Here is an 18,472-nt window from a genome sequence, read left to right on the forward strand (position 1 = left end):
TTTATTTAGCTGGTCTAACAAAAATTCCTGGTACTGAATCATGTGAAATTGACAGTTCAAGGCCCTGGCCGAAAGAGTAGCAGAAGTATAAACCTTTTTACCCCATCTCTCTAATGCTCTAGATTCCCTTTCAGAGGGAAGAGGGTTTTTGGCAGAGGCAGCTGCCACACCTTTAGGGCCCTGTGAAATGGTTTCAGGGTCTGCAACAGGAGCCTTATACAAATGGTAGTGTGTGTCCGGGACCCTGTAATATCTGTCAGGCTTGGCAGGGGCCGGAGGAAGAGAATCAGGGGCAGTACAGGCATCATTAAATGCATCATCAACAACTGTTAGTACTGGAGGAATGGCTAAAGGCCTATGCTGTGGTAAATGTAAAAAAGTCCTTAGCCTTTTCCTTGAATCTGAAAAATCCTGGCCCTGCCATTGGAAGTGTTCCCTCATAGCATGCAAGGTTTCCCCAAAGGAAAATTCTTCAGGAGGGGAAGCAGAAGGAATGGAGTCTTCTGCATCAGAATCCTCATAAGGAGAATATGGGCCTTCCTGAGGGTCTGAAATGTCTGAGTCATCCGAGGAATAGTCTGTAGAGACAGGTTCCGGGGGTTCAGTCCTAGGCCTCTTATCTGGAGGGGGCTGAGAGACCCTGTCTGGGTGAGGTTGGGATCCCCTGATCAAAGAAATGAGATCCTCAGCCAGGCTGAGAATTTGGGAACTAGAGGTAGGCCTATGTGAGGGAGTTTTAGCAGGTAAGGCCTTAGAAGATTTAGCTGCTTTAGCCCTGGCAAAAGCCTTTATAGACATAGAAGCAGGGGGCCTAGCAGCCCCACGTGCAGGGGTAGATATGTCTAAAGGAATAGTGTCTGACAAATCCTGGGTGCCTGCTACTGTAGCAGTAAATTCAGTAGCAGATTCAGCCATGCTCTGTGAGGCCTCGGCTATCGGAGGCATGCTTTCGGCCGAAGGAAGAACTGGGGACTCTGTTTCAGCCGAAACCGAGACACTCACGGTTGGCCTAACCGTGGTTTCAGCCGAAACCGCGGGCCGCGAATGTCGGTCCTTTTCCTTGCGCTTTTTAGCTAATTGAGTAGTCGGAGTCTCCGATGGCATTTTGTATGCAAAAGCGGGACCAAAAAACTCCTCTGCAAACTCTGACCGACGTCCAAGTGTCCGTCGGTTGAAGGAAGCACAGGCTAGACTAGCTGATACGTTGTGGTCTGGGCCTAAGCAAGGAAGGCAGTACGAGTGGAAATCCTTATGAGGTATTTGTTTCCCACAAGTTAAACAATTATTTACTTTGTCTGACATCGGCTGAGGCAAGAAAGAGTCCCCAACGGGGTACTTAGCTTTTTAGAAGTCTTCGGTAGTAGAAATCTCTGGATCTGACCGACCGGCACTTGCGAACAGCTTCTGCTTCGGGCACCACGCGGCAAGAAAGACTGAGGAAAATGGCGTCGGCTGATGTCTTTATACCCAATAAACAGCAGCTGTGACGTCGGGTGAAGTGCGATATCAGCAGAGGCCAGACCCAGACTTTGGAATCCGGACGACCGAAGGGCTGCCTGAGGCAGGACAAACCATATGTTAGGACTGCAGATGCATCCTTGAAGGACATCCACAAAGCATGAAAGCAGAGAGCAATAAACTAATAAATGCACATATCCTAAAAGACACAACATAAAGGGTGCAACAAATGCACATTTGGTGCACTAGGCACTTAATACATATGTATTTTTTTTTCATTTAGCTATCCTCTAGTATGTCATAAAAATACGTGCACACTTGTTGCTTTATCAAAACAATTAACTTTCCTCTAAACCTCTCATATGTATGCCACTTGCTAATAACTTGATTTACACAGTACACATACAAAATAGATGCATTGATAACCCTAAAACTCCCTAATCCACCTAAGTCAACAATCAACTGCCAAAGCACACATCTATACTTAAAAAATAAAATCAAGAACAAATTAAGGAATGGACCACATGTTCCATTTACGTCAAAGCTAATAACAATTAACTTTAAACAAAACATTATCCACTTAAGCCAACTCCCCAAAACAAAATCTGTTCTTATCAAGATGAGAAAAGTTATAAAATAACAAAATAAAATGGAGTACCAAATGCAACTGTCCAATCATAAAAAGGTATTGCAAGCAAAACGGACACAGTTCTATGTAAACTAACAAAAAATAAAGAAATTCTAACTTAACTCTCCTTACACCATCACAATACATTAAAAATACTTTGCTCCAGACACTACTATAGAAAATGAATAATGTGACCCAACATTTGTAAAAATTTCCAAACTAAAGCCCTGCACTGAAAAAGCTTAGGCAATTATCACAACTCACTGATGTCAGTAGGAAACCCTTAAAACAAAGAAAATCAATTAAATGAAATATGTGGTGTTCTGGTCTGTGTGATGTATGAAACACCTTGTACTACAGGTATTAGAGAACTCTGTTCATGATTTGTTGCTGTGCCATTCATCACAAAACCCATTCCCTAAACCTACAAAGTTTGCAGATGACTGCAAACTGGGAGCCACTACTGAATCCCCAAATGATGTGGATACTCTACACAAAAGGGCCTAACAGAAACAGATGCTTGGTGCCAGAGCCATGGGCTCAAGCTCAATGCCAAGAAATGTACAGTTATCCCCTTTGGGAAAAAACATGTACCCGTGAATTATCACATAGGTCGCAGTACACTAAACACCGAAAGTGTGACGAGACGTAGGGACAGTGGTCTCACCTTCAATAACCACATCACCACAACAGTCAGAAAATCCTTCTATGTGGTACACACCTCATCACGAAGGGCTTTTCATCCAGAAAAAAGGAGGTCATTGTCCCACTGTACTCATCCCTCATTAGACCCATTATAGAATACAATGCCCCATTTGGTATGTACCTCTCAAGACATCTGCAACAACTGGAAAGGCCGCAGAAATAACTCACTAAAAGAATCACAGGCCTAAAGCAGATGCCCTATGCTGACCGTCTTAAAAAACTCCAGCTATACTCTGTTGCATATCGTCTACTCCGAGGTAATCTCTGCTTAACATACAAGGCCATGTCAAACCCAGAGCTGTTGGACATGCTACACTAAGAAATTCCAATCTCTCACAGCCATACGCTCCAGCGATCTAAATCTTGTCATCACAATAAACACAACATACTGGAGGGATAGGTTCCTGACCCAGAGACTCCCCAGACTCTGGAATAGACTGCCCATACATATCAAGCAGAGCGCCTCTTTGGCCCTCTTCAAAAGGAACCTTGATGATTGGATGGGAAAAAGGAAATTCACCCCGGGGATCACGTTAGTTGCCCTGCTAGACAGGAGTTCAGGGAATTAAATAGTGTGGAAAGAATTAAATAGTGTGGAAAGAAATAGCCAGGGAATTGTTATGGCTAGGCTTGTATAGGCCCTAGGGCCGATAGCCTAGTACCAACCTATGAACACAGGCAAATCCTGTTTTCCATACTTAGCCTTCAGCTCACAGAAAGGAAAACAGGAACACAGCCAACATGATCTTTTTAAAAAAAAAAAAAAAAAGTCACTACTGTTGAACATTTCCCTTCACATCTCCAAAAAAAAAATGGTTAAACAGCAATACAATAGATTTACTAGCGCTGACAGCAGTATAATTTATTATTGCATCTCCCGTGGACAGTGAACAAAACTGAAAGGAAACAAACTTATGGCTCGTTAGTGGTGAGATGACAGAACCTAGAAATGCAGCCCTTTTAATCTATGCAGAGTGTTGACCAAGGGTCAGTAGCAACTACTAAAGGAAGTGTTTAGGCATCAGGCAATAATAGCCATCCCACATTGGAGTTGCACACTCTTAGCTCTCCAGAAATTACACTGAAGAGGAATTAAAAAATGATGTGTCTGATGGGGCAAAACAAAAACAAATGAAGGAAACCATTTTATAAGTGGATTTCAACAACTACTTACAACTAGTAATGACTTGCATTATTTTCAGTTAAATATACAGTGCTACTAACATGGACAGTCAGAGAATGGTCGTTATCTCATTTTCAAAGGAGTTTGAACATCTGTTGGTTACTCAATCTGCTCCCTCCCATTGCCTTCTCTCTCTGTCGGACGTCTCAGTCACCATTGTGTTTCCCCTCCCTTCCTCATTGCATTATCTCCACGTCTCGTCAGTTGTATCAAGGAGCAGTATGATGAATGAAAATTAAATTTACAAAATCGAAAATGACTCGCAGTTATAGTCGCACATTTAGTTTTCATATTTCCAAAGGAAAAGCATGTTAAACCTGGAAAGCAATGTTAGAATCCCCCCTTGCCATAGTACAATGCAATATACAAAAAAACAACATACCATACTTAGTGGGAAACACCTCCTCGTCTGTCACCAGTTTCTGTACGGAACTCATAACATAATCAACATACTGCGGAGCTGTGCATTTCATCTTCTTCCCCCTCTCATCATACCAGTAGTATTGCCTTAGGGAGAAAAGTGCAAATTGTTATCCTTTACACATTACAACACATCTGTACAATAAACTCATACTACAGGTCTTAAAGCATATGATTCTGTGAACTGATTTTGAATTTTACTGTAGTTTATTAAGTCAATAAAAATTTAAACAAAGAAAAATAACATTAAAAGCAATAGCCTGCTAGGTTCACTATAGTGGCCGATCGGTGGTACTTCATTTCACCACATAGCCCACAAAAAAACAGAAAACACATCCCAGTAAGCACTGCTTGGGTTGCTATGACTGGAAAGTGCTGCTGCTATTAAGTATGACCAGAAGATACTGGTGATATCACACCACAAACTACTGCATTACTAATGCTAGTGCTAGTTTAAAGAATGCTTTCATTACTAATAAAAGTGCATGTAGGTCCCCCTGGCATACCACTGCAGTGTGGAGAACTGGCAACGTATACACACTGGTGATGAACTGCAGATGCTCAGCACGGATGTTTGCATTTCCCAGATTCAAAGCCAAGCAGTTTGTGGTACCAGTTATCCTCATTTCATAAAAAGACAGTGAATACTCCATTAGTATGCAAGATCTAAAAGATTTTTATTTTATTTATTTACACTTTGTTGACTGGGTTAGTCCAACTAGGCAAATGGTCACTTTTCAGGGGAGACCGAAGGTGGTAATCATGGAAATATGGACAGAGCACTGGGGAACTTCCCCTACTCTTTTCGATTAGTGCCGTGGGATCTTTTACATCCTCTTGAGCTACCACCAACTCATGCAAATGGGGTCTCGGTTTAATGTCTCATTTGAAGGATGGCACACTTAGGACTTCTCTACGATAACATTTAAGTCACAAATCAATTACACAAGTGTATTTTAACAAACTATAAATGCATTCTGTGCAGAAAAATGTATGCCACAAAATGACTGTTGCAGAAACAGCAAATAAGCAAAAAAAGGACTAGATTCCATGTGTACGTGGAAGACAACATAGCAGGGCATCCATAGAAGTGCTCTAAATACTTTCAGATTGGAAGGAAAGTCTTATTCTGCTAGAAATTCCAACATTTTCTATACTGCTGGTGAGTCAAAAGGCATAGAATAACAGAGGGTGGAAGATGCAAATAAAACCCAACACCTTTGCACAAAAAAGGGCACAAACATTTAATGTTTAATTAATCATGAATTTTTTGGATAATCCAAAATGTTCCCAGTTCAGCCATATCATGGCACTTACGATACAATAACATCAATTATTAAGTTTGGGGCAGGAAAACACAGGATTGTGAGCTTACAAGCAGGAATTAAGTGTCCTCTACCCTTACCCTCAACATATTTTCCCCAAAACACTAGCAAAGCCCAATTACTGCAAAAAAGATACAACACCTGAACTAACATACAAATTTATGTTATATTTCTTTTCACAGTAGAATATGTAGAAGCCAATATCCCCAGTGGGGGGTCATTCCTTTTCTGCCCATATTACTACATTATATGGTACAATGCTGCTACATTTTTCATGTTACTCTGCATTAATGATGATTATATTCTGCTGTTTGCCGTCTTCTTTATACATCCAATAATGGTCTCATTCTGATGCCTTTGTTCTAGTTCTACATATTCTAATAACTGTTTTTATGATTGTACTTGCCTAACTGGTCTGGATTGTGACTGCAAAAGCTCCTTTCAGCAGCTCACTCACATGTTTAACAAAAACAAAACAAAAAAAAAAAGCACAGCAGGGCAGCGTCTCAAAATTGCTAGAATATACATTTGACACTTTTAATATGGTGGATCCAGATGATAACAACCCAGTTACAGTATAGACCTTTGGAGTAAAGCTCCAAAAAATTATATTAAGTAACCATAACAAAGGTATGCCATCCTTTAAGAGTACAAACCAAGAAAAAATGTCACAGTATCTACACATCAACTAGATACCCACTACAATACAGTTACAACAGAGTTGTATGACTTTAGCTGAGATGCACTCACAAAACACAACCAGTTTTATTATAAATCTGATGGCACTGCAACAATAGCTTATACACTGCTTGTTTCTAGCCAAAGTTAGCAAATTTAGAATACTTCTCACAAAACACCTGGCTTGGCAAAACAGACTTGCTCTTCCAAATATCTCTTCAGGTCAGAGAGGTAGCACTGATTACAAGGCAAAGGCAGGAACATCAAAAGGACATCTGCCAACAGGGATCTAACAGATTTCTAGTTCACCTCGTTTCAGCGGCCAAGGAACGGCCAACAGCACTTGCCCAAAAAATGACAGAGAGAGGCACAAGTTAAAGCCTTTGCTCAAGTGTGAGGGGACTCACCAGCCTGTATTCTACTCCCAGTTCTGTGCACATTTTCTCTAAAAAAATACAGTTGTTTAAGGTAGAAGGAATGAGAGAACAAGCTAAAGGCAAGGCAGCCGAAGGCAGACAGAACATCAGCTCAGGACTCCTGCAAGAACTGCTTCTAGTCCGTCGAAGACTACCACAATCAAACATAGGAATTTTAGTTTTGGGAATACTGAGACGTTTCAAAATGAAGAGAGTGAAGGATGGAAGCTACTCCCGAGCCACATTCCCAACTGCTGAGTGAACCTACAGCTGTCATACACTAGAGACGAGGACTGTAAACAGCACAGAAACGGACTCCATCCTCTGCTTCCTTTCCATCAGGTGCTACAAGTAGCCACAAAGGACAAATGCAGACAGTTTGAGGATGGATTACTTACTCATAAGCAGGAGATATCTAGAAACTGACATTCTGGAGAAATAAAACGGAGTTCAAGTGTAGCCACCTTTGAGATTAGAGGAAACACTACATTTTAAATACAGCAGTGTAAATGTGACATCCCCTCCTGGCCCACTGCTGGTTGTCAGAAAGAAACCTGTTTGTTTGTGTCTTTTGGCTTTTCCCGGTTACGGGTCGCCACAGCGGAACTCCGGTCCGCTAATGATTGGCAGTAGATTTTTTACGTACTGGCTTGCCGGGCCTAACGCACAAACTTCAATGAAGGAACGCCCATTCACACATGTCGCTACACAGAAGACGCTCTGAGAATCGAATGGGCAACGTCCAACTGTGAGGCGACAACGCTACTGCAGCACCACCACTGCTAATCCAAAAACACACTGAAGCAATTGAGTATGTTGCTGTCTACAGGGGAAGGGGCATCATTAGTATAAAGAAAGAAATACAGTTGTGTACACTTACCATAAAAGTAGATGTTTGAGTGTATTCACTTTTGAAGTCATCACACTTGGGTTATTTGCTTGCAGGTAGCCCTCAGTTGGCCCGAACACCAGAAACTTAGTATTTCTGTGTCGGATGCTGTTGCTTCAAGACTGATGTCAGGTCATCAGGGGTATAAAAACAGGCAGCCAACGCCATTACATCAGTTTTTCTTGCCCCAAATGTCAGGAGCCCCCCAATAGGGAGCTAAGTTATGGTAAGGGAAACCACCACCAGTAAAAAGTAAATATCAATACCCCTGAAAAGGGGGGGGGGTAGTAAAATGCATAGAGAGTTGAGAGAGAGAGAAAACCAGGGGGCTGGAGGGAGGGAAACCAGGACTGCAACAGTGAATACACTCGAATATCTACATTTACAGTAAGTGTACACAACTGTACTATATTCTTTGTGTTTCACTGTTGCAGTCATCAAATTTGGGTAAATTCCCAAAGCTGAAGAAGGGTGGAGGCAGTCAAGGAGAGGTAGGGCTGGCTAAAACGCCTTACAGGACTGCTGTTGCAAAACCTGCCCTGGATTTGGAAAAACTAGGTAGGTGGTAATGCTTGGTGAAGGTGTGTACAGAACTCCAGGTAGCAGCTTCCAGGATGTCCCTGGTAGGGACTCCCCTGAGGAATGCTGTAGAGGTAGAAGTTGCCCTAGTGGAATGTGTTCTGACCCCCCCCCCCCCCCGAGGGATTGGTTTCCCACGGTGCTTGTAGCAGAAAAAGATGCAATGTGCTATCCATTTGGAAACGGTTTTCTTTGAAATGACCTTGCCCTCTGCCCCTGTTGCAAAACTGACTAGTAACTGGTCAGATTTTCTGAAGGGCTTAGTCCTATCAAGGTACAATCTGAGTTGTCTGTGCACTTCCAAGGAGTGCAGGATCCTTTCCCCTTTATTTTGAGGATTACAGAAGAAGGTAGGCAAATGGATAGATTGGTTGAGAGCCACACTGAACACCATTTTAGGCATAAAGCAAGGGTTAGTCCTGAGGGAGACCCTGTCAGCATGGAAAATAATGAAGGGTTCCACAGCCATAAGTGCTTGTAGCTCAGACACTCTTCTAGCTGAAGTGATGGCCAGAAGAAAGGCTATTTTCCGAGAGAGGAATTTTAACCCTGCTGATGCTGCAAACTCAAAGGGGGATAGCGTGAGCTTTTCCAGTACAAAGTTAAGGTCCCAAGCAGGGGTGGGTGCTCTTCCTTGGCGGTCTTAAGTTGTTTGCCCCTCTTGGGAACTGTTTGATAAGAGGGTTAGAGAAGAGAGGTGGCTCAGTGTTGTAATGAGCCAAAATAGCAGAGGCATGGATCTTAATGGAGGAGAAGGATAGGCCTCTGTGGAGTAGGTCTGCTGGGTAATCCAGGATTAGAGGCAGGGAGGACAGAGTTGTGTCCTCTCCTTTAGACTGAATCCAGGAGCAGTACCTTTTCCACTTATCAGCATAGGATTTCCTTGTACTGGGTCTTCTGGCTTCAAGGATGACATCCAGCATCTGCTTGCTTAGACTGGTTACTGGGGGAAAATTCAAGGGATAAGCCAGGCTGCAAGATTTAGGGTTTGCAGTTGCGGATGCAAGATCTGTCCCCCATGGGTCCTGGTGTAGGTGCCAGGATGGCAATGGAGACAGGCTTCGCAGGAGTGGGTACCAGTGTTGGCATGGCCAGTCCGGGGCAATCAGAATTGTCCTTGGTCTGTCCTGTCTTATCTTGAGCAATACTACTGAGAGGATGGGCAGAGGGGGAAGGCATAAATTGAGAGATTTACCAACTGGAAGGATAGGGCATCCACTTTCCAGGCCCTGCTGTAAGGTGTCCTGGTGCAGAATCTTCTGAGCTGTTGATTGCAGGGGGATGCAAAGAGATCCACCTCTGGTGTCCCCCATTTATGAATCAGAAGGTTGAAGGTGCGTGGCTCTAGTTGCCACTCATGTGGGTCTAGGAGATTTCTGCTTAAATTGCCTGCCAGTGAGTTTTGTTTGCCTGGCAGGAATTGAGCTTGCAGATGTACCTGCATGTCCAAGGCCCTTTTCCACAGGGCCTTGGCTAGCCTGCAGAGTGGGTAAGAGTGGGTTCCGCCTGCTTGTTGATGTACCACATAACTCTGGTGTTGACTGTTTTTATTAGCAGGTGTCCTGGTGAGAGTAGGGATCTGAAAGCTGTCAAAGCATGCTGCACAGCTAGCATCTCTTTCTGGTTGATGTGCAGATGCATTTGACATGGGCTCCAGTGGCCCTGAATGCACTTGCTGTCCATGTGTGCCCCCCAGGAATAGTCTGAAGCATCTGTGGTTACGGACTGGGTGGCATGGGGTTGGGTAAAGGGCAGCCCCTTGTTGTGGTTGCATGCTGCTTCCCACCAAAGAAACTCTGTCCTCAGGTTCATAGGTTGGTACTAGGCTATCAGCCCTAGGGCCTGTACAAGTCTAGCCATAACAATTCCCTGGATATTTCTTGCCACAATATTTACTTCCCTAGACCCCCTGTCTAGCAGGGTGACAGACGTGATTCCCCGGGGGGAATTTCCTATCTCCCATCCAATCGTCAAGGTTCCTTTTGAAGAGGGCCAAGGAGGCGCTCTGCTTGACATGTATGGGAAGTCTATTCCAAAGTATGGGGAGTCTCTGAATCAGGAACCTATCCCTCCAGCATGTTTTGTTCATTGTGATGACACGGTTTAGATCCCTGGAGTGTGTGGCTCTGAGGGATTGGGATTTCTTTAAGTGGAGCATGTCCAACAGCTCAGGGTTGGACATGGCCTTGTATGTTAAGCACAGATCACCTCTGAGTAGACGATATGCCACAGAGTGTAGCTGGAGTTTTTTTTTTTTTTTTTTTTTTTTTTAAGACGGTCAGCATAGGGCATCTGCTTTAGGCATGTGATTCTTTTAGTGAGGTATTTCTGTGGCCTTTCAGCTGTTGCAGATGTCTTGTGAGGTACATACCAAATGGGGCATTGTACTCTATAATGGGTCTATGGAGGGATGAGTACAGTGGGACAATGACCTTCTTTTTTCTGGATGAAAATCCCTTAGTGATGAGGTGCGACACACAGGATTTCCTGACTATTGTGGCAATATGGTTATCAAAGGTGAGACCACTGTCCATCTGTGTTGCCAAGTCTCTCATCACATTTTTGGTGTTTAGTATACTGCCACCTATGTGGTAATTCATGGGTACATGATTTTTCTCAAAGGGGATAACTATCATTTCTTGGCATTAAGCTTAAGCCCATGGCTCTGGCACCAAGCATTTATTTCTGTAAGGCCCTTTTGTAGAATATCCACATCATTTGGGGATTCAATAATGGCTCCCAGTTTGCAGTCATCTGCGAACTTTGTTAGCCAGAGTCCCTTAGTGATGGGCCTGTACTTCAGAGAAGTAGATGCCAAACAAGAGTGGTCCCAAGACTGAACCCTGGGGTACTCCACTTGTCTGGAGCCGGATTTGAAGTCGGCTACTTTTACAGTCTTGGTTCTGTCAGTAAGCCAGTTGGAAACCCATTGAGTGATGTAGGGGATTTATGCCGAGTTTAGTACGTTTATCTCTGATTCCAGAGAGGGGGATGGTGTTGAAGGCATTGGTGAGAGGTCCAGACAGGCTGTATGGATGACCTTACCCTCGTCCACAGCTCTGGAGACTGATTCGAAGAAGTCAATCAGGTTCAGGAGACAAGATCGGCCCTTCACAAACTCAAACTGGGTGGGGTCCAGTGTATGAAAGTTGCCAATGTCTTTGTTTACAAGTTCCATGATTATGCATTCCATGCCCTTGCAGATCAGGCTCGTCCGACTAATGGGACGGTAGTTCCCGGAATCCAAGGTGGATCCCTCCTTGTGGAGTGGGATAACTATAGCTGTGCGCCACTCAGTGGGCACGAAGCATGAGGTGAGGCTATGATTAAACATGACATTTAGGTGAGGTGCCGGGTTCCTATTAGATGACCGAAGACACATTCTTTTGAATGCGTCTTGGTCGAACTTGAAAAGACGAAAAGGCAAAATGAATAAGCGGCATATAAGTGAATTCTTTAAGAAAATCGTCGCACAAGCAGTATGCAGGCAGTGAGAGCCAGTGAGCCCTGAAATATTCCAATGTGTGCTTTAAATCAAGCCAACACATCCAGTTCAGTACAATTGAGTACAAGGATGCTTTCTTTATTCAGACAAACAAGAAGGGATAAGCGCTTTTGTTCCACAAATAAAAGCAGGAACTTCATCAGATACAAGGAAATTAAGGAAGTAAATGGTTTTAAATAGGAAATCTTACATGACATCACTTCCTGGATTAGTGAAAACCACTCCCAAGTCTGATACCGTCTTCTGGAACAGAAGTCTGAAACACTACACAAATGTTTCAGCACAAAACAGTATAAATATCAAAATATAAAAATATACAAAAATACATATAAAAACTGATTGTGCAAATGTCAACACCTTAATTATGTATTATAAACACAAGAATAAATATGTGTATATATAAAATGCTTTTGAAAAAATATGTTATGTATATAAAAACATACAAGTAAAATATGCATACAGTTAAAAATCCAAATGAATAAATTTTATGCACATGTACATATAACAGTTATGAAGACCATTTAAAAAAAAAAAACATTTTTGTACCATATCCATATAAGGGAATGTTTCACCTCTCAAGAGCCCTCAATTTAAGCAGATTGCTTATAGAAAGGCTGTCATTTAAGCCTGGCCAATGAGTTGTATCAAGTCGTAATTGCCATAGCAACTCGGCTTTTTCGAGTAAATATGACCAGGCTGCCCCCCCAATTATGTCTTTTTTGGACTTCAAGCACTACAAATTTGAACTGGTGATTGTTGTACTCACTAATGTATCTAGCAAGTGCATTCACTTCACTAGCATCCCTTATATTCCCCAAAGGTGCTCGCTGATCCTATTTTTAAGCTTATGTTCCATCTTCCCCACTTAAAAACATGGGCAAAAGGAACATAAAGCACAATAGACCACTCTTTCAGTTAAACAACTACACCTCTAAGGTATTTTTATTTTCATTCTATTAATTTCACATTCACTGACTTCCAAAATGAAAGGGCAAAATTTACATGCCACGCACTTAATCATCTGACCCTTCCTTAGATTCCATCATTACATTCGAAAATGTTCAAGTCAGGGCCTTTCTTGAAAAAACACAGGTTTTTCTCCTAAGATTTTAAAAAATTCTCTGTCACTACTCAACAAATTCCAATTCTTACACAGAACATCTTTAATAGTGTATGCGTCATTTGAGAAGACAGTTGAAAAACTCGTGTGGTAATTAGTTACTCCAGACCTAGAGGAATGATCCCTCCCTATATATTTCCTAGTTATGGACAACTGTTTGGTCATTCACAACAGTGTCCGTGACTTTCAGTTATGTTCAACCCAGTCAAATTGGGATGGTCAGTATTAGGGGTGCCCAAAATTGGTGCAAAATACCCACATTGTCTTTTCTCACTAACCTCCTTCATGTTGTTGTCAATTAAATTGGGGGGGGGGGGTAACCACTTTTCAAGAACATTTTCTTCAAGTTAAGGTATTCTCTGGTGAAACCTATCCAAGTTGTCACCATTCGTGCTGCACGCACAAATTGCCCCTTAATAAACTGCACGTTTCGGAGTGAATGGGTGGCAGCTGTCGAAATGCAGAAAACTATTAGGTTTCTTTTCTGAAAATTTCAGCCACAAATTTCTGTTGTTCCAGATCTTTCTTTAACAGAACATCAAGACAGGAAATTTCACATGCATTAACACTATATGTGAACCTCAAAAAGGAGGTCGAGTTGTTAATATAGTTAATGAATTCAACAATTTGGTCTCTAGGGCCTTCCCATAAAATAAACATGTCATCCAAATACCTCATGTAAGTATGACAGAATTGGAAATATGTTGATTGTTTCAAAGTTTGTTTTTCCCATTCCAACATAATGATATTGGCATACAGCCCCCCACATGCTGAACCCATAGCAACCCCTTGTATTTGTAAATACTGATTGTCGAACAAGATAAAGTTGCTTCTCAGCACCATATCCAAAATCTGTTCGTACATATTGATTTTGTCCTGGGGTATTCCCTTAGAAAACAAATAATCACAAAACCATTCCTCCCAGATGGAATGTGGGATGACAGAATATAAATCTACTACATCAATTGTAATAAAAAGTCGGACCTAAAACAAATGTTATTGATTTTCCTTAAGAAGTCCCAGGAATCAATACATAAGTGGGGTTCATCCAAAAGTAACTTCTTCAGTTCAGTATCCAGAAATTTGGCTAAGGTGTGCGTAATTGATCTCCGGGCATCAACAATGGGATGCGTGGGTGGTTGTTGAATGTTTTTATGGAGTTTCGGCAGACCAAAAATTGTGGGTGTAATTGGAAATTCCATTGTCAGACAGTGTAGTTCGTGGATTGAAATGGGACCATCAATAAATAAGTCCTGGATGTACTCCCTTAGTCTATTTTATGTGCCACTTAACTCATTTAAGGAACTTTCACAGTAAGTATCTGTCTCCAAGATAGATTTCATTTTGTTGATATAGTCATCAGTTCTCATAATGACAACCCCACCCCCTTTATCTGGTCTCATTATTCTGATGCCATATAGTTGTTTCAAACAATTCAGCTCATCTCTCTCTTCTTTAGTTAAATTACTACCGAAACTATTGTTTCTAAACCTGTTACCCAGATTTCTAATATCGAGTTCACAAACTCTCTCAAAGGATACTAAAATAGAATGTGTGGGGGGGATGGTAAGAACTGGATACCTTGAGTGGTTGACGTACCTGTTCTACCCCTTGAAACAAAACCTGTAAATTCAATTTCCTCACAAAATTTTGAATCAACCAATGTTTTCACAGTGTTTAAGTACTGACTACGAACAAACATAAAACCTTTTGCCAAGAGGTCACAAGTAGTTACATTCAAGGAAATCCCTGGGAAACAAATTGCTTGTCCGCGTCCGTTATTTTGCCGTTTTCGTCACTGTAGTGTGATCCCGGAGTTGGTATAGTTAAGTAGGGGGTGTGTGGTGGGCACAGCCCCCCACTTTATGTTTTAAGTTTTTTTTTTTTTTTTTTTTTGGAACAGCGATTTTTTTTCCCTTGGAAAAAAAAAATCGCTGTTCTAAACATTCCAGTTTGTAAGCTTTCGCTTACATGGGGTCGATAAATCATCATTCGCTTTTCTAAGCGTTTGATGATTTAATATAGACCCTGAGGTGCCAGTTCATTTTGTAGTTCTGTAATACGCAGCCCAGGATGTTATCCGGTACCATGGATGCTGTATTGTTAAACTTTGGAGAGTGCGGTTTCTATCTGTGTGGCCATGATTACCAGAATTTGGCAATCTTTTGGTATTGAGATGGGCCCCTTTAGGGGGTGACATTGGTACTAAATCAATCTGCCAGGATATTGGCAATATATTTGGGATCAGTATATTTAATGTCATTCTGTTGTAGCTTAGAGCAGATCTGAGTATTGCCATTTAGATTCTTGACATAATTATAGAATGCCTTGTGGTTGTCTTTGGAATCTTTGGCAACTTTATTTTTATAACTAGCTTTGTAGGATTTTATGAGGGATCTCAGCTTCTTACTGAGGTTGGTAAGGAAGTTTTTTGCATCCTGGGATTTTTCCTCTTTTCTGTAACAGTTTCTTCCTTCTGTTGTATAGTTTATGGAAAGGAACCACCAGATTGACTTCCTTTTTTTGGAGGAGAGCGTCTTGGTTCTATTTGGGATGGCACAGATTCATGCATGAGTGGATTTGCTTGTACAGTGCCTTAGTGTAGGATTCAGCAGTCGAACTTTCAGCTCCCGTCTGCATGGTGTCATGAAGTTTGTCACTTCAGACTTGAATAGCATGAAGTTGGTTTTGGAGAAGTTTTTTATGGAGGTTTCCTTACTGGGGGGTGGGGGTGGGATGTGGATGTCAAGGGAGATTAGCTTATGGTTAGATCTGATCAATGAGGGGGTGACCACTGGTGTGGAGCATCTATCTCCCATGTTGGTAATGACCAGGTCCAAGACATTGGAGCCCCTGGTGGGACAATGGATTAGTTGATCCAGGGCGTTGGAATTTATGAATTCCAAGAACCGTTGGGAAAAGGTGTTGGTACCAGAGTAGTTTTCCCAGTTAATGGTAGGGTAGTTGAAATCACCCAGTATTAGTGTGTTTGGTTGTATCTTAACATTTTCCAGTATGTTTAGAAAGGTGTAGTGAGAATCTTGGGGTATGGTGGGGGATCTGTAGCAAGCTACAATTTGGATTGCAGTCTTACCTAGTGTTAGTTGCACCTGGAGAATTTCAGATGCATTGTGTTGGGCAACTAGCCTGGTGGTGTGAATATCCATGGTGAATATGGACACTCCGCCACCTTTAGTGTTTCGGTCTTGGTTTGGTGGCCGAAAAGTGTGGTAAGAGTTGTAGCCTGGTATTGCAGGGGTGCTCTCTGGAGCCTTGAATCAGGTCTCAGTTACTGCACAGATATCGATGTTCTCCATTTTTAGGAGTGCCTCGAGAGAGTGCATTTTGAGATTTAGACTTCTAGCATTGAGTAGCATTACCTTCAGATTTTGCATGCTTGTATCTGTTTACGGTGGTGGTTTTGTCCTTTGAACCTTGCCTAAAAAAGGCATTATGGGGTGGCAAGAGCTTTAGCCAGTAACCTGAATCCCAGGGGCGACAGGTGCAGACCATCTCTGGCAAAGTATCATGGTTTGTCAATCATGTTGTTCCAGGCAGATACTGGATCCCCTTTGAATGACACCAGAAGCTTAGCCAATTGTTGAAGTCAATCATTTTACAGTGGTATCACTCTGGGCGAAGGCAGGACGCTACTCAGGGCTAGGGTCATACCTGCCTGGGCCACATGATTCGAGAGCTCTTCCATGTCTCTTTTCATGTAGTCCAGAGAGGTACTTCTCATTCACTCCAACATGGACAATGACAGTCATATTTGTACTTGTTGTGGAGTGACTTGAGTGCATGCGTTATGTGGCAGATCCTGGCACCAGACAAGCAGCTGACTAATTTTCTCCTTGTTCAGCCTGCTGAGTGAGACATCAGTGGGTCTGACTATAGAGTCACCTATGACTAAAAAGTGTTGGGTACGATGTCTTGCCTTAGGGGCTGTTGTTGGGTGGCACACTGGTGTTGTGAGCTATGTGTCATTTTGGTTGTGACCGGTGTTTATTTGCGTTTCAGCTTCAGAGGTCCTTATTGCTTGGTCAGGTTAATGTTAAGGGCCTCTGCATATGTGGGTTTAGTGTTGATATGTGTGGGTTTTGAAGGGCTATGTGTTGCTTGAGGTGTAGTGCAGGTGTTGGCCTTCTCCTCGACTGTCTAGCACAATCTTGGCTGGAGAGAGCGTTGCTTCCAGTTTGCCTATGTAAGTGCATCTCCCGCAGGTTGTAGTGTTGGGTGGTAGGAGGAGAGGGTTGTCTGTGTACATGAGGCAGTTGCTGCATTGCCCCAGTATGCTCAGATTCACCAGGTGGACAGGAGAAATCACCGGAAGGTGATCCTTGGACATGCCTGTGTAGGTGCTTTTTTTGTAAAGTACAAGAGCTTCTTTAAGAGTATTTGATTAGTTGACTGATTCTAATTGTTTTCTTATTCAGCTGCATATATATATCATCAGTGGTTTCAACATTGTTATAAGGTCTGAAGAAGCTCCTAAGTGAAAGCGCTTACCTCTATTATATTTATAAATAAACCAGAGTTATTTTATGTTACTCGTTTATAGTTTCATTTTTGTTATCGTATTAGATATTGTTATATGTTATAGACTTCTGCCTAGAGCAACGTGTACTGTGGTAGCTCCGTAGTGGGACTTGATATATTTTTATTTAAAGTACAAGAGCTGTTTTCCCTTGCCTTTGCAGGGTACTTGGCAATTATATGCTGTTTAGTGCCTACAATTAATTTCTCCTTATTAACAAGGAGAGTTGAATGCTTGTATCAGTTTAAGGCTTCCTAGTGCTTTCCAGCAGGTTCTAGAGCAAGTCCTAGTCATAGGGGTTCAGATTTTAGTGCTACTACTAAGAAACCAGCTAGTTCTAAGGGAAAATTTGAAGAGCAAACTTTCTGGCACCTGGAACAGTTTAACCATAGCCCCAACATTGCTGCACGATGCGAAAAACGTACAAACACAAGCGTTTATAAGCCAGAAAGTTGAAAGGGATAGAAATCAGCCCAAAATGGCAGATAAAATTACAATTTCAGAGCTGGAAACCACTACTCTAGTGTTAGATAGGCAGTACAATGCTCACCACTCCCACTGGTAAGCAGCAGGACTTTCCTCTACCACAACAAGGTTTGGATAGCTCTGAATACAGAAAATAAAATCCTGAAACCAGCAAAGCCTGGGATTTGGACTATACTAGCTAGGAAAGGCAGGAAACGAGCAAACAAGATAGTTTTTTTTTTTTTGGTTAAAACAGGCTAAACAATGCAATAATACAGTAAATAAACACAGAAAAGGCTAACGCACTTGAGTGTGTAGTCCTAAACAGTAAATGTAATTAAAATGCTACAAAATTAGCAATTTAAAACTTTTTAAATGAAGCAAGGCAAGTGCACAACTGAAAAACAATGTAAGAGGCAGTAATACAGTAGAATAAGTAGCCAGTCTACATATACAGAAAAGTCTATATATAGAGAAAAGCAGCTAAAACACTACAACCTAGAGCACTTGAGTTGTAGCAATATCAAGGCAAATACAGTTTTAATAAATGCACTAAAATATACT

General features: G+C 42.0%; 1 protein-coding gene across 5 annotated transcripts in view; it reads right to left on the bottom strand.

The window, feature by feature from the left end:
* The window catches only part of MOB2 (MOB kinase activator 2), an 884,625-nt gene that overhangs the window by 46,977 nt on the left and 819,176 nt on the right, over positions 1–18,472 (bottom strand). For all 5 annotated transcript variants that reach the window (XM_044059677.1, XM_044059676.1, XM_044059674.1 and 2 more), the window contains exon 4: positions 4,357–4,481. In XM_044059677.1, the coding sequence (XP_043915612.1) occupies positions 4,357–4,481 (125 nt within the window). The remainder of the gene's footprint in view (positions 1–4,356; positions 4,482–18,472) is intronic.

This window comes from Protopterus annectens, chromosome 17.part0 (assembly GCF_019279795.1).
Source record: "Protopterus annectens isolate FY-2018-M chromosome 17.part0, PAN1.0, whole genome shotgun sequence".
NCBI lineage: Eukaryota > Metazoa > Chordata > Ceratodontiformes > Protopteridae > Protopterus > Protopterus annectens.